Source organism: Heterocephalus glaber, unplaced genomic scaffold (assembly GCF_053883595.1).
Source record: "Heterocephalus glaber isolate CG9 unplaced genomic scaffold, H.glaber_assembly_v1.0 deba00001550, whole genome shotgun sequence".
Lineage (NCBI taxonomy): Eukaryota > Metazoa > Chordata > Mammalia > Rodentia > Bathyergidae > Heterocephalus > Heterocephalus glaber.
In genome coordinates this window covers 11122913-11140454 of record NW_028258343.1, presented here as the reverse complement: position 1 = coordinate 11140454, position 17542 = coordinate 11122913, and the positions used below count along the sequence as shown (strand labels likewise).

Here is a 17542-nt window from a genome sequence, read left to right as displayed (position 1 = left end):
CGCCAAGATTTCTGATTTGCTTAAATCTGTGAGTGGAAACAATATTCACCAGTGAGTACTGCTAAAAGAAAAGCATATTTGAGCAAAAAGATTATGAATTTGATTTTGACAAATTTTTGATGCTTTTAGAATCTCAAAAAAAGAGGTAACACACAGGTAATTGGATGAATTTGAGCTAAAATATAAATGGGCCTCTTCATGTAGGCACTGACCTGTCAGCTCTTTCAAAGGTTATTAATTCCCAGAAGCCAGCAAAATAACTTAATTCAGCCTAAATATTTGTTGCTCATCCTCAAATAGATGTTATAGGTATGCTAATGGTTTATTTTTAAATAATTGTTATGCCTTTTGAAGAGAATATATCCATTGTAAAAATTTACAGATACAGAAAGAAAATTGCAGTCACACGTGTAAGTCTTCATTTGAAGACAAAACCATATTGAGTCTTTTGTGTTTAATTTTTATATTTGAGCTCACAGCATGCATAATTTTATGCAATCGTTCATGTAGCATTATATCTTAAGTTTCTGTGTTAAAAATCATCACAAATAAATATATGGAAATACTTAGGATATGCTGAGAAAGATGAAATATAAAACTGAGTGTGCCTAATCAAGAGACATGTAAGAAGTACCATACTCTAAAACTAATACTTGGAAGATCTGCTAAATCAGAAAACTAGTTCTATTGTATTAGTACTATAATTTACTAACTCTTCTTTATTTGAATCACTCTTATTCTGTGTAGTGTGAGTAAATCCTGTCTATTTTTTTTGTTATTCTCTTGGTCTTGTTTATTAGAGTGGAGTTACTTGGTCAAAGGTTGTAGAATATTGGATCAGAGAATATCGTTCGTATCACCTATGTGATTAGGAATTTTTTCTGATCCATTAAATCTTGTGTTGGCTATGTTATTTCTTATGTATATCTTATCAAGCATTAAAATAGTTTTTTTTCACTTTTGTCTGATGGTAATTTCAGACTCTTGGATTAAGTACAAACTTTGTGTAATAATTCTGTAAGCTTTGTTGACATTTCCACACCTGGAACAAAACCTAAATCAAAATAGAACTCAATAAATGTGAATTGAGTTGGAATTAAATTTCAGATTCAAGAGACTCTAAAACTGCATTTTCAAAATAGTAGTGAAGAAGTACTGAAACAGTTATTTTCAATGTGCTTTTGCTGTTTTTATTTTCAGATCTTTTCGGGTTAGTGGTCTTTCTTGGTATCGAACCTTACTGTGTCAAACACTGGTGGTTTCGGCTCCTCTATCGCCCTTACTGCAAGAAGAATCCTCAGCATCTCTACAGCTTTATTGCCAAGATTCTGTGGAGGTCTGCAAAGAAAGACGTGATCGACCAAGTCAGTATGATGAGTTTTTATTGATGAAGGATATTGCAAGAGGGAAGAAGCGAGTTGGGATGAAATCTGTATTACTCCTCTTTACAGATCCAGATACCACCTCAGACCGAAGAAACACACTGGCTGCACTTTTCTCCGGTGGAGAGACACTTCTATCACCGGCAGCATGAGGTCTGCTGCCAGGATGCCGTGGTCAAACTCAGGAAGATTTCTGACTGGGCTCTGAAGCTCGGCAGCCTGGACCGAAGGACTGTCACCTCCATCCTGTACCCATTGCTGAGGCTCAGGCAGGCCTGCTGCCACCCACAGGCTGTGCGCGGGGAGTTCTTGCCCCTTCAAAAAAGGTCTTACTATCTGTTTCCTTCTCCTGTGGTTGACACCTCCATAATGACAAATAATACTTAAGCAGAGTACCTTCTGGGCTTGCAATTTTGTGCAGCTGTTTTTAGAAATGTGATGCTTTTTCTTTGTATGCAACCTCATTTGTGAAAGAGAACCACATCAACAGTATTTTCATGATTTTGAGTATTTTAAGTTAGGATTTTGGAGGAGTTTTTGTTGTATTCATTTGTGGCTAAACTCCAGATGCAAAGTTTTGGTTCTTACTATATTTCTTAGTTTCCACATTGAGGAATTTGATTATTATTAAATGTTTTCTGTATAATTGTGCTAGCTTTATGTGATTTTTCCATTCAAAAACATGAGGGAAATTATGTCTATAATATTCTGTTCCGCCAGAAATTTATTGTTTTAGAAACTGGCCTACTTTTAGCACCTGATATTAGGAAGAAATTCTTTAGGTCCTATGAGAGATATAAAGAGGACTAGATTTTGTCTTTGTCTTTAAATAGATTACAGACAAATTTGGGGAAATAGCAAAGATGATAGATTTATATAATACGAGGCATGCATGATAAATTTTTAAAACATGCATACAAATTGCTATGGAAATTGTTTCTTTTTTAATGGTTAAGGTTAGACACCCTTATGGTAGAAATGATATTTAACTTGGTCCTTGAAGGATCTTTTTTTTTAAACAGATTAATTAAATTGCAATGCTGAGATTCAGACCCAGCTTTACATTCTTAACCTGTGGTCTTTTAATTATATATATATAATATATATATTATGTATATATATATAGGGAGGGGCTTTGAGATAGGGTCTCATTACGTAGTTCACACTGGCCTTGAACTCATTATATAGCCCAGCCCGGCCTCAAACTCATGGTGATCCTCCTCCCTCAGCCTCCCAAGTGTTGGGATTATAGGTGTGCACCACCATGCCCAGCCTGAATATATTTTATATTTTGTATTTAAAAGAGATTTTTCTAGTTTGTTTCTCCCTTGACTGAAATGGAAAACATTTAAAGAATGATAGGATCAGACAGAGGAATGCTTGCCAGAATAGTAATAAATAAGTTAAAAGCAATACTGATAAAAAAATCAAGCTGAAGAACAAACCACTGGTGGTACCATCTTGGCTAGCACGCCCACCTGGGAACTGACCACTGGGGTTCTCTGTCTTGTTTTAACATTCTGCCTCTTCTTCCAGCACCATGACAATGGAGGAGCTGCTGACATCGCTGCAGAAGAAATGTGGGACTGAATGTGAAGAAGCGCATCGGCAGCTCGTCTGTGCCCTCAATGGCTTAGCAGGCATCCACATCATTAAAGGTAGAAGGTGATGGCTTTGGTACCTCTCGTTCTTCTGAGGAAAGTTTATTATACTCAAAGTCAGCCTCTCCCAAGACAGACACTTTCACACACTCCTGACTGTAATTTAAATAGGTTCCATTCAATAAAGATCAATTATGCAGAACTTTTTTAAAACTTTCAAAGTTACATTCCCTTTGTCCAAACATTGCCACTTATAGAAAGTTTTTTTTCATCCCTTAGGGAACTAAGATGTAACCAAAGATTGGGCCATAAGTTATGAACCTTATTCTTTTATGGTGAATAATACAAAACAACCAAAATGTCTAGAAATAGAACGGTTAAATTTTGATTCATTTATCGGAGTGTTGTTTATTGCCTTTAAAATACTGTTATTTATAAATATTTTCTCCATAAATAATTTATGTACTGGGAATGATCTAGGAAAAGTGATGCAAAGTAAAGTCTCAGACTCTGTAGATCTTTAATTCTTTCAGAAGGTGACAGATACATATGTTTACACACACAATGTCTGTATGTAAAGTTATAAATTATATATCAGACACAAAGTTAAAGCAGGTCAGAAAGATCCTCTAATATGTCTGTGGAAGAGTCTTTACTTGGTTGTTTTCCCCCTCTCAAGAATCACTTTTTTGTTGCTTTATGTCTTAATAGCCTTCAAACTGTCATGTCATGTATTATGCCTGTCTTAGTTGTTACAAGACAGAAGTTAAATCCGGTATCTATTACTCTGTCTTAATGAGCAGCAGAAGGTCTATAACTGGCACTTCTAATAAGCACCATTTGGTAGACACCATTTCATAGAATCATTAGAACTTTGTTTCACAGATTAAGAGTTCAGTACAGACATTAAAAACATACAATCAGACTTCTAGAGATGAAAATTTCAGTGTCTAATACGGAAAATACACTTTAAATAAATAGAAGATTAGAGATTGAAGGAGAGATCAGTAAAGCTGAAGTATAGCATACCAGTGGAAAATTTCTACCATGAAAAACAAAGACAAGACTAAATTTGAAAAAGAGCATCAGTGAAATTATGAACAACTTGAAGTGGTCTAAAAGTCATAGGGGCTCTGAGGAAGAAAACACTTTATGAACAAATACATTGTAGGTTTTATAACATGAAATTGTAAACTATGCAGTAGCATTACCACAAAGTCTGGGAGAAGAGAAGGGGATATATAATGGGTCATGGTTAATATACCATAGGTAAAATGATATGATGATATTACATGAAGCTGGACTTTGACAAGTTAAGGTATGTATTATGTAGCCTATAGCAACTGAAAAAAGAAAAAAAGAAGAAAGAAGGAAAAAGGAAGAGAAAAAAAGCAGTAATAAAAGTGTTTTATTTAAATAAAAGCCAAAAGAAAAGGGGAACACAGAGCAGACCAATTAGAAAACATAGCAAGAGAGGGTCGATTTAGTCCAGCCTGTATCAGTGATCATATTAAATGTGAGGCTCTAAATACCCCAGTTGAAAGACAGAGACCGTCAGGATCTAAAATAACATGCCAGCATATCCAACAACATGCCATCTATACATGCCATATACATGTTCCAAATACCCACAACAAAAGTTGTCATTATCACAAACATATACTGTAAAAAGACAAAGAGGTACCACATTAACATGCTTGAAAGCTGAAGTGACTATATTACTGTCAAGCAAAATGGGTTTCAGAGCAGAGAACACTGCTATTTTATCACTGAAAAAAACATCCTAATGATTATACACCTAAAACTAGAACTTCAAAAACTGATAGAACTGTAATGAGAAATACACAAATCCATAATTATAAGAGATTTCAACATCCCTCTCTATTTTTTTTTTTTTTTTGGTACCGGGTTTACAACTCGGGTCCTTGCTCTTGTGAGGCAGGTGGCGGAACCACTAAGCTAAATCCCCAGCCCCTCCTCTCTCAATTATTTGCAGAACAAGTAGACGGAAAATAAGTAAATACATTGACAACTCAAATAATACTACCAGTCAGTTTACCCAATCAACACTTACTGAACACTGCCAACCAAAGAGGAATACATTTTCTTTGCAATTACACCTGGAATATTCCCCAGATAGGGCATATTCTGGGCTGTAAAACAAATGAATAAATTTAAAAGGATTCAGATCTCCCTATGCATGTTCTATGACCACAGTGGAACTAAATTAGATATCAGTAAAAGAAAAATAACTAGAAAGTCTTCAAATATTTGGAAGCTAACACACTTCCAAATAACCCCAGGGATATGAAGAATAAATCCAAAGGGAAACTAGGAAGTATTTTAAAGGAAATGAAATTGAAATATCCAGATTCGTAAGATGCAACCCATCAGTAAAGGGAAATTTGTAGCACTAAACACATTAGAAAACTAATATAACAGTGTATTGTTACAGTTGTTTCATTTTTAGTTATTGTCAATCTTTTGCTGAATTATAAATTAAACTTTACCATAGGTGTGTAGCTATAGGAAAAGACATAGTATACATAGTGTTCAGTACTATCTAGTTTTCAGCATCCACTGGGAGTTCTGGAACATATGCCTTGCTGATATAAGGGGACAACCATGATATTAGAGCTACCATTTTGTGATAAGTGGTAATTTCTTTGCCCTTCCTACAAGTAATCCTTGTATGTTCAAGCATAAGGAAGGTTACTAATACAGTAGACTAATGCACAATCATGGAGAGAATTTACCACTGTTCACATTTACCAGTAAGAATTTAAAGAAACCAAGTGTGCAGAGAAAATTGTATTGTAGAGTCTAAGGCAGTACTCTAAGCATCTTTGTCTAGCCTGTAGTTATTGGTTCTTCAGCATGACAGAATGAGAACTAGAAGATATCTCTTACCGTTCTGTCTTCTTTCCCTTAAGATTTATCATTACCAGGGGCCGGGGCTTTAGCTCAGTGGTTTCGCTGCCTGCTGAGCAAGTGCAAGGACCCGAGTTGGATCCCCGGTACCAAAAAAAAAAAAAAAAAAAAGATTTATCATTACCTTTTTATGCTCTGAAGTTAGGCTTGGGAAATGATCATCTGATCATTCCCAGTAGTCAGGCTCTGCCTCGCAGGGTGGAGTCCCCCATGCCACTGCATCGCATTACAGTCGCTTTAGCAGTTCTTTTCAGATGGCTTCTGTTGCATTCCCATGTAGTTCTTTCTGTGGGTGGGATTATAGGACACTAATGCAACTTACTAAGAGAAATCCATAGCAGAATATCTATTAATGCAGAATATCTCCATTCTGAATTTAATTATTATAAACTTAATTGTAATGGATTTGCTGCTTGTAGTTTCTATTACTTGATAGTATACTAAATAATATCCATGTTGAAAGTTACATTATAGTCAACTTGCATAATTTAGATTCTTTTAATGTAAGGTCAGTGAAGATCTAACTTAAAAGAATTCTAAAATTAGCTTCAAAGTCTAGAAGAGATTTGCTTGTATTATATGTAAACATATGTGTGCTATATAATGACTGTTCGTAGGCCCTCACTGATTGTACTCTTAAAACATGGTGTTATTCCAGTTTTGAACAACATGCTTTCTACAGATTTTTTCAGAAAATTTCAGTTTTGCAATATTAAATCCAGTACATTTTGTTTACTTGGAAGTTTTAGTGCCATCAAGTGGCTAAGAAAAGGTTACCTTTAGCTTAAATTTGTGTAACTTATTGAATACACATATTTTACGTGTTCGTCAAAATCCATCTCCTTTTTCAGTAAACAAAATTCATAGCATAGTGAGTAGTTCAAATTCAGCTGCTTTTAATAGTTTAGTCACTATTTCCTCCTTTAAAAGGGGTAGTGATTATGAAGGGAGAATTCTTCAATGATTTATTATCTATAAATAATATAAATACTAATAGAATATATGATTACTGAATAGTATCAATCAAGAATTTGAAATTTGATAACTCACTGTGGGAAGATAATTGAGTATTCCACATTATATAATGGGACTTTATTATGAAAATAATCTCCTTCATCAAAGTGAGTAGAAATTGGATGAGTCTGTACTACTATGAAAATACATCTTTTAGAAAGCTTTATGTAACATAACTGATAATACTAGATATAAAGCAGAAATATAAAAATAAATGTTTTACACAATAGTATGAATGTACATAATGCTGCTGGAAATGTACACTAATTATTGGGTGAAATGATAGATTTTATGTTACGTATATTTTATTATTGTGTATATATCAGCTTTCAGAGAGGGAGAGAAGCAACTTAAAACACAAAATTGTGTATATATAGAAAGCTTGTTGTTATGAACACAATCCTTAAATATATGATATTAAACTACTTTAAAAAGAAAAGCAAGTACATGTGATATTACAGTCTCTTATTTCATGATTTTGCCACTATTATATTTTAATTGTATTTGTAATTCACCAGTTTTTAATTTTTCTCCAAGTAACAAATAAAGTTGATTGTATTATTCAACTTTCATCTCTCCTTTCAGGTGTGATTAAATTTTTCCTGTAAACAGCCACACTAAATTTTCCAGGCTTTACATAGGATCTTTGCATCTAATCACCTCCGCCCTTACAGTATAAAAGCAACCATGGGCAATACATGAACGAGCACAACTATGTTTCAGTAAAACATTTATGGATCTGAATTTCAACTAATTTGCCCATGTCACAAAATATTATCATTTAAAAATTTTTTAAACTGTTTAAAACTGCAACAACTTGTCTGCATTGTAGTTCAATGATAGAGGACTTGCTTAGCATGCACAAGGCCCTGAGTTTGCTCTCCAGCACTGCTAAAAATAAAAAATAAACTAAATAAAAATGTAGAAGCCATTCTTACTTGATGGGATCTATAAAATTGTGGAGTCAGCTATGATCCATAGGCCGTAGTTTGTCAACTTATGCTTTAATACTTTTTGAATTACTGTATGTGATTGAGCTGCTAATTATAAACAAAAGACTGCACACATTTCTGATTAATTATGATTTGTATGACCAGAAATGAAAAGATTTTTAAGTTTTTGAAATGTAATTTTTTAATGACAAATTATTTTGGCCTAATGATCCCAGCAACAATATCTACAATGAATAATGTTATTATTTTTCTGAGAATTATGTGTAAGTTGATCATACTATCTTGAATATGCTTTTATAAATGCTATAATTAACCCAAATTTGTTCATAATTTCAAATCATAATGGCTACTATTGGGCATCCTTTCACTTGCAAGAGGAATATTAATTATCTACATTAAAAGTTGTTTTTGATATAATTTTTAAAACCATGCTATAATTATCCCAAATTTGTCCGTAATTTCAAATCATAATGGCTACTTTTGGGCATCCTTTCACTTGCAGGAGGAATATTAATTATCTACATTAATAGTTGATTAAGTTTGTTTTTTACATAATTTTTAAAACATTGTAAGTATATTTGATTATAAATATATCCCATTGCAATTTCAGGACACTAAATTCTGTGGAATTACAAAAAAAAAACTAATTAGATTCTATTTCTTAAACTGAGATAGTCATATTAATACCAGGTCAAATTACTTTATTTGAAAAAACAATTGAAAGTATAGCTCAGTGGTAGAATGCTTACATAAAACCCAGTGTCCTGGGTTTGATACCCAGCACACACACACACACCCAAAAAGTGAGCTATGATCATTAAGATATGTTTTTTGTCATAGATGTTTTTAGATTATAGGTAACTAAATTACACTGGAATTAAATACGTTACTTCTGCTTTAAATACATTTTATTTCTTCAGGCGAGTATGCTTTGGCAGCGGAACTGTACAGGGAAGTGTTACGTTCATCTGAGGAACACAAAGGAAAACTCAAAACTGATTCACTTCAAGTAAGTCAAAACCAAAAAAGAAAAAAAGTTCCAAGTTATGTACTCTGTTCAAACAAAATAATTTTTCTGGATACTTAAGAGAGTACAGGGTAACAGACTGAGTTATAGTCACTGGAGATAAACCTTGGGACTCATCCCTTGTAAGAAGCACCCAGAGTGATCTACGTATGTAGTAAAGTTGGAGAATCATCACTGTTCTATCTGCTTTCTCCAGTCTTGGCCTTAAGTATGACAAGATAAATCCATAATCTACATCAGAAAAATAGCTCAAATCATTTGTACTTCAAAGAATAGGTTAAATCAGTTTTACAATTTTTGCATATGAACATCACGGTATTTATTCACATAGTTTGTACCAAAAAGAAAAATAGTTAGACTAAGTCTTAGTAGAATTAAGACAATGAAGAGCTATCCAATGATCTAATTTACTTAGAGTCATTCAGGGAGATTTAAGATATTTCATTTATAAGACTTGTTTCTTTTTCATTTCTTGATTTTGTCCAGTGGACCATAGACCAGCCTCTCTAGCTAAATGAGAAATTAAAAACCACTTTTAATTGATTTTGACAAGTTTACACTTGAGTCCTAGGTGAATTAATTTCTTTGCTATTCATGCAAAGGGGACTCATGCTCACATGTGACACAGTGGGTATTTATAGGAATGTAGGAAAGTAGTTTGACAACTAGAAACTGCTTTTGGTTTATTCTCATAGCCCTTGATTGCAGAGTGAACTCTAGCCAGTTGCAAACTCAGTATCACAGTGGGAAATGTATTATCTGTAGACATAAAATATAATTTTCTCTTTCTTACAACATCCTTACCTCCAGCTTCTCCCTTTTTCAGTCCTTAAATTCAACATGTCCATCTCATAACCCTGTTTTCTTATGTGCTTCATTATCCTTATTTTTGTCATAATGTAATTGCTAGGCTTATTCAGACTCATTTTCCAAGAGGAAAGGAATCAAGTCAGTGCAATCAGCCTTTCTATTTCACTAATTTATTTGGCTTGCTCATACTTTCCTATATACAAATGCACATATAATAGGAAAAAATATACTTGTACTACATATTCTGCTGAATGCAGAGCTACACTGCATAAGGCTGTATGTTTTTAACTGAAGAAAATTCACGTCATTATGACTTAAGACCTTTGCTATGAAACTGACATAAGTTTTCTCCAAATAAGTTGGTACTCAAATTGTTTTAGAGGCAAACTATTTGGTTATAATGATCTTAACAGTCTTAGTGCTGTATGCCATATTAATATTAGATTCTTTTAGAGCCTACTGTACTGCCTGTCATACCTACTGCTTTTTGTGTTTGTAGAGACTTCATGCTACCCATAACTTGATGGAATTATTGGTAGCCAAGCACCCAGGGATACCTCCTACCCTGCGAGATAGTAGACTTGAAGAAGAGGTAATTACTGTTTTACAGAAATTCTGTCTGTAGAAGTTTTTTTTTCAAGTTTTATGCTGCTTCTAGTTGATATTTCCCAGGGTACACATTTAAGTAAATGCAACCATATTTTCCTATTGCTTTAATGTTCCAAACTTTGTTATGGTGACTTTGAGTGGCAGAGAATGGGGATACTCCTGTCTGATTTTGCTTCTCTAGTAATCTGCTTAAAATTATGTTACATGATAACTGCTTCTTTCAGCTGTGGCATTGGTTTAAAAAAGACTGCTGATCTCATTGCCTATCTACAAAAGATGTAGTTTGGTAAATTTAAAAATTATGCACTTTGTCTACCTTCCTGTATGTTATTGAAGGTGCTAAGTAAACTCAGATTTTCACTGGTATTTCTCTCAGAGAAGTTCCCTCCACAATGAATGTTGCCTCTCATTGATGCTGTAAATTACTGTAAACTGTTAAGAGCTTATTATGTTAATTCTCCCATAGATTTTTACCATTTTTAAAGATCAAAGAGGAAGAAAAAAGCTAAAATCAAAAGATTATAATTGAAATGCATTGAACCTGTAATTGGAGCCTTTATTTGAAACAACATGATTAAAAAAATGAGATTGTATAACTGCATAGCCCTTTGACTGCACTGCTGTTTTTAATAAACTATTTTAATTGACAAAATGTGTGTTTTGATGCACATAGAAATTGTAGAATGGCTAAATCAAGTTAATTAACCTATCTTTATTATCTCACATACTTACTTTTATAGGGAAAACATTTAACATTACTGTCTGCTATATTTTACATAAGCAGTGCAATGTTAACTATAGTGATTATGTTATATAATAGATCTCCTTAATTAACACATGGCTGTTTTTTAATTGGACTGTTTGTTTTCTTGCTGTTGTTTGAGTTCCATGTATATTTTGGCTCTAGCTCTTACCCCCAGTCCGTAGGCAGTATTTTCACACTGCTGTGTCTTTTGCTGTGATTTTGAAGACACCATTCTTGAGTCTCAATGGCAGTCTAAATGTTAAGAGTTTTCAAAGTAAATCTCATTCCCAGTATAGGCATCTCATCCATTCATATAGACAGGCACTCTGTCTCAGTGCCTTCAGTGACAGGACACTGCATAGTCTGTAGTAGGCAGCTTTAATGACCAAATAATTATAGCCAAAGAATTGTAATAAACATTAATTGGAAGGTTGGTTTGGGAAAGGAAAAATGGATCATTAGGCAAAATATTTATACTGTGTAACTGTATTTCCAAGGAGACCACATTATTACTTTGCCTAACGCTTATAGAATGTAAAGCCACAGTACTCAAAAGTGGACAACCTCCTAGAATCTATTTGCTTCCACCACCTCCTTTTGCAAATGAAGTAAATGAAGCGCAGAGAAGTAAATGAAGCACAGAGATGTAAATGATTAGTCCAAAGAGTTACATCTGTTTCAGTTGAGCCATATGAAATTCTCATATTTTGTAAGTCAAAAATTGTCAAATATTGACAGTTTCATGCAGTTCAACCTCTACTGAGTGAAAGCATCAGGATTTCCAGTTCAGTAGTCTTTCTAGTTTTCCTTCCACTATTCATATACTAGCCTGTAATCCCCTTTCCTCAGTCATGTAATTGTTTCTAAGGCCAATTGAGTATTCCAGTTGAATGGAAGAAAGTGAAGAATTTTTCTGTTTCTTAATGTTGAATTTATAAAAATAAAATGTTCCTGATTAAAAGAAGAAAATAATTTGATTACTTATAAATTATATGATTATTCTCTTTGAAAAGTAAATAGCTGGCACTGCCAAAACAGTACCACAGAGTGGGAGGCTTAAGACCATGAATTTATTTCTCACAGTTCATGAGGTTGGGGTCCAAGGTCAAAATGTTGGCTTGTTTAGTTTCTCCTGCAGCCCTTCTCCCGTGGCTTATAGATGCCTTGCCTGCCTTTTCACTATATCCTTCCATGACCTTTCCTTCATGCTCGAACATCTGTGGTATCTCTCCTTCTTATAAGACACTACTAGTCATATTGGATTAAAGCCCTTATCTCATACTCTTATTTAATCTTAATTACCTCCTTAAGCAGCCTCTAAAAACCATCATGTTGGGGGAAAAATAAAAATAATTTTAAAATAATAAATACCATCACATTGGGGACTAGGGCTTCCACATAGAGATTTGAGGGAACACAGTTCCATCCGTAACACCTGTGTTAACTGTATATTTTCAAGTATTATTTTAAAACTACAGAATTCTAAGAAGCTGTGATAATACATGAGATAAATAATTCTGAAAGATGTCCTTTGCCTTACATTTTGAAAGGTTAATATTTGTTTTACTCTTTATTTTTTGTAATTAAAAAAATAGAATTTGAGGGAGAAGTTTTTGGGATTTCTTAAATTTTGTGAACTGAGTTGATCATTTTTGTTCACTTTAGTGTATATCTTAGGAATTTCTAATAGGACTATATTTTTTACAGTATACTTGCGCTTTTTTTCTAAATCAAGTTAAGTAACTAAGTATATATAATGGCCACATTGTTCTTGAATCATTCTGTTAGATTACTTTCTAGACCTAGAATGAAAGTTTATATTTATTTTCTATTTCAACACAGGCCAAACAGCTGCAAGAGCACTACATGAGCAAGTGTAATACAGAAGTAGCTGAAGCCCACCAAGCTTTACACCCTGTGCAACAGACTGTACGCGAGCTCCAAAGAAAAGTATGTTCCCAAAATGCAGTGTTTCTTGCTTGTGTTCTATCCAGGAAGCATTTTGGATTTTATTTGGTTTAGGGAGTGTTTTAATTACTTTGTTGTCACTGGGACACAACACTCGACACTCATAACTTACAGGGAGAGAAGTTGATTTTGACTTACAGTTGCAGTCCATGATCAGCCAGCAGCAGGACAAAAGTTGGCACAGCAGAGGGCCATACAGAGGAGAGCTGATCACGTTATAGTGGCCAGGAAGCAAAAAGAGAAGAGGGGAGCCAGGAAGGGAGATAATGCCCTTCCAGGTCACACCTTCAGTGAACTGCCCAGAACCAGGTCCCCCTCCTAACAATAACCCAGCTGTAGCACTCCCATAATCCAGTCATCTTCCAAAGGCCCTCCTTCTGAAACATGACACTCTTGGGGGACATTCTCAGTCTAAACCATAACATCCCAACCCTGGCTCCCAAAGACTCATGTGTATCCCTTTATGCAAAATGCATTTAGTTCATCTCTATGAGTCACCAAAGTCTTAACAGTTTTAACAATTCTAAAAAGTCCAAGTCCAAAGTATCATGTAAGACTCAAAGCAAACCCTTAGCTGTGAGTCCCTGTAAAAAATTTAAAAATTAAGAAAAGTTAAATGCTGCCAACATACAATGGCAAAGGGTAAACATTTCCATTCCAAAAGGGAAGAATAGAGGGAATAGAAACCAATGGGACCAAAGCAGGTGGGGCAAACATTAAATCCTGTAGTTCCGTATTCAGTACCCAGGGCAACGAAGTGAATGCCACACAGCTTGGGCAGCCCCACCCCTATGGCATTGCCTGGGGTTGTAGCCTTCATGGCTCTCTCCTCAGCTGACTGCTCACTGCTTGCATCCTCCTTAGACATTCCAGTCCTAGCTTCTCCATTTTCACTGTACCTTTGGTTTCACTCTCACACCTTCCCACACTGTCATCTCCAAGGCACACTCAGGAGCCTCCCAGGCCTTCTTCTGAAGTCTGGGTGGAAGCCTCCTTGACTCCACAACTCTTGCACTCTGCATGCCTGTAATGATGCCAAAGTCTATGACCACCTCAAGCATTAGCAGGGTCCTCTTGGATCATGGCTGCATAAGCTTCTGGGTGCCTGGATGTCTGAACTCTGGAAAAGATTTCTGCCTTTGGCCTAGAAAGAGCAGAATGCCTTAGGTCTCATTTTTCAAAGCAATCTTTCACTTTTACAGAGCAAAGGGCAGAGTCTTTCAATTTTTCAGGATGCCCTCAACACATCTTTCCTGTTGTCCTGACTCAAAATACTTGGCTTCTTTTTCGCTTTTAGCAACCTCATTCTCAATGAAAACATTACAGACCTCAATTTCACTGAACCTCCCTTTCAGGTGAAACTCAAAATTTTTTGTTCTGATTTCTTACTGCAAATCTCACTGAAAGCAGCAAGTAGTAATGCTAGAGCCTGAACATTGGACTGCACTGAAATATCCTCCACCAGTTTAATTAATCCACCACCCTTAACTTAATCTCAGTCTCCCACAAAGTCATAGTGCATGAGCAAAATGTAGACAAATTTTTCTACCACAGCATAACATGCATGGCCTAGGGTCCAACTGCAGTGAAGTTCCTGGGTGAACCTCCTGAGCCTGGTTTTTACTGTCTCCAATTTTATCAGCATTCTGGTTTTCGGACCAGAATCTTCCATTGAGCTCGGCTTACAGCTAGGGCTTCTTTAGCTTGCATCTCCAAACCTTTCAAACACTTCCTATAAACCAAAGTACCAAAATCTTTCTTAGCTACTTTTTCATTATTGAGACTTAATACCTGACACCCACATCCTAAAGAAAAAAATATATTTTGACTCGTGGTTACACTCCATGGTTGGCCGGATCCAAGGCAGAACAGCATAGCAGAGAGGCATAGCAGAGAAAAGCTAGGAAGCAGAGAGAGAAGGGAAGAGCCAGAGAGGGAGATAAGTAAGCCCTTTCTAGTCATAGCTTAGTGACCCACCTCCAACCAGGCCCCACCTCCTAATAGCAAGTCAGCTATAGTGACCCCATAATTCAGTTATCTTCCAAAAGCTCTGCCTCTGAGCTCAAGGCTCTTGGGGGACATTCTCAACTTAAATCATAACAAGAAGCAACTTGAACTTTCTAATTTACCTTGGAATTCTTAGCATGTGGTTCAGTGCCTATAATTCAAGTTTATAGTTAGTATTATTTTTGCTTGAATGAAGAGATGCTTAGGTAAATCCACTTTTTGAGGTTTTGATTTCTTTACGCTCTCGTGGATTTCTTTTTACCTTTGGTTGATAGCCAGTTATCTTTGGGAGAAAGTAGACTTTAATAACTTCCTCTTAGATATACATATTTCCAAAATCTTTTAAGATTCTAAAACATTAGAACCAAAAATATTATTTTTCTTACAGACTGTGTACCATTTATCCTTTCTAGAGATTCTCCTTGATGATATTAGAAGCAAAGTCTAAGAAGGAGATTACAGGAATACTCTTTTAAAGCCTTAAATGAGTGGCTCCAAATGCTGTTCTCTTAATTCATTAATTATTTATTATTTATCATACAATTTTGTTAGTTATTGGACACTATTCATTCAGTAGAATCTAGTTCATTTAGCCAAAGATTAGAAGGAAGGCTTTCTTTTTTATGCTGAGAAGGAGACCTGTCATTTTTTCACATAGACAGTAAGTACTGAATTTTCATTTTGATATCTTAAGTTTCATTATCCATCTGTATTACAGTAAATTTTCATTTATCATTGTGAGTAAAGAAAGTTTTTCTCTTTAATTTTATATGCAAAAGAGATATACCCAATATGTATACCCATGTATATAGATTACCCAAGGTATATAGATTATGTATGTTTGTCTCCCCTCTGTTACAGTCCCTTTGAGAATAGTATTTATTGCTTATTTTGAATTTTTATCACCACCCTTCCCAGTGATGAAAACAAATAGATCACTGGTTTTATTTTTCACAGATTCATTCTAATTCGCCTTGGTGGCTGAACGTAATCCATAGAGCAATAGAATTTTCTAAGGATGAGGAACTTGTTCAGCGAGTACGAAATGAAATAACCAGCAACTACAAGCAACAAACCGACAAGCTTTCTATGTCAGAGAAGTAAGAAAACTATATATTTCTATATACTGTATTAGCCCTTTTAAAATGTCTCTTTTTAAAGCCTTTTAAAATCTTTTCCAAGTATTTTCTTTGTTGGATACCCCCAAAGCCAACGTCAAGCAAAAATTAAAGTTTTTTATAAGGCCTCGTGCTCTCCATGTGTGATTCGTTCTCTAGGAGCTAAGCATCAAGTGCCCTGAAGGGCCCAGGTCTTAAATCAGAATTACATACTCTCTCCTCCTGTCTTTCTTCTTACCAACACTTACTATTCTGCAGGATCTTCAGAGAAAAGGTAGCTTGTTGCTCTTAAAGTGTAAATGGTGAATAATTCTTCCCCAAGGATACATTTACTCCTTATTAAAAGTACCCTAAGTGGGGCCAGGGACTTAGTTCAGTGGTGCTGTCGCCTGCCTCATAAGCACAAGGTCCCAAGTTTGATCCCTGGTACCAAAAGAAAAAAGAAAAAAAAAAAGTACCCTAAGTGGTTTAACCTAAAGGAATGTCTATCTAGTATGGGAAATTAAGTGTTGTAGCAGAACACATAATATTATATAAGCATATACATAAACCATGTTACCATTACATAAATATGGCTTTCTATTTATGTACCATTACATAAATAGAAAATAACAAAACATGTTTCAGATTGTGTAAGAGTGAACTTATCTCTATAGGTAAGTACTTTTATTGTATTACTGTATATTCAGACATCATTTTGAACTATTGTGTATACTTTTGCATGAAATTGATATCTTGAATGCTAAGTTATTTGCGTTTGTCCCTCTGTCACTGAGGAGGGGTGTGTGTGCACCACCTGTGGGCTCTGTGACCTTGGGAAGGTTACTGAAGCGCTGAGTCTTGGGTTCTTCATCTGCAAAACCTGCAGCACTGATATAAGAATTCGACACATTGATACCGGGAAAGCACTTATTGAGAGATGTGTCCACCAGGCAGGATGGTGTGTAAGAGTTGCCGGTCATTGTTAGTATTTATTTCTCTCTCATGTAAAGAACCTGTAAGAGAGAACATTGCCAAACAGTAATAAGTAATACTGTTCACCCTCGTTTACATGGCCCAGAGTTGAGTGAGTGGAGAGAAATTTTTCAATGCTATACTTCTTGTTGCTTCAAAGGTTATTTTTCAAAGAATAATTTAAATTTTTAATAAGTGAGAAATAAGAAGCCTCGTTTTCTTCTTGTCAGTATTGATCCCTTACCTAATTTTATTCAAGTACCTATACAGATTTTTTTTTTTGGAAATTATTGAGCAGCTATTCTATGACTGTTATATTTTTAAAGAAAGGGGTATGGATAATCCTTACCTTCTAAAGCTCATAGAAAAGGCAAAACCATGAACAATTTAAAAAATATGAGTATATGTGGAAACTAAATATAG

General features: G+C 35.0%; 1 protein-coding gene across 10 annotated transcripts in view; it reads left to right on the top strand.

Annotated features, from left to right (window-relative positions):
* Shprh (SNF2 histone linker PHD RING helicase) overlaps nucleotides 1–17542 on the top strand; it is an 83385-nt gene that overhangs the window by 28022 nt on the left and 37821 nt on the right. For all 10 annotated transcript variants that reach the window (XM_004846013.4, XM_021259272.2, XM_087190081.1 and 7 more), the window contains 7 exons: nucleotides 1201–1364; nucleotides 1452–1708; nucleotides 2919–3040; nucleotides 8802–8890; nucleotides 10218–10310; nucleotides 12915–13022; nucleotides 16005–16147. In XM_004846013.4, coding sequence (XP_004846070.1) covers nucleotides 1201–1364; nucleotides 1452–1708; nucleotides 2919–3040; nucleotides 8802–8890; nucleotides 10218–10310; nucleotides 12915–13022; nucleotides 16005–16147 — 976 coding nt within the window. The remainder of the gene's footprint in view (nucleotides 1–1200; nucleotides 1365–1451; nucleotides 1709–2918; nucleotides 3041–8801; nucleotides 8891–10217; nucleotides 10311–12914; nucleotides 13023–16004; nucleotides 16148–17542) is intronic.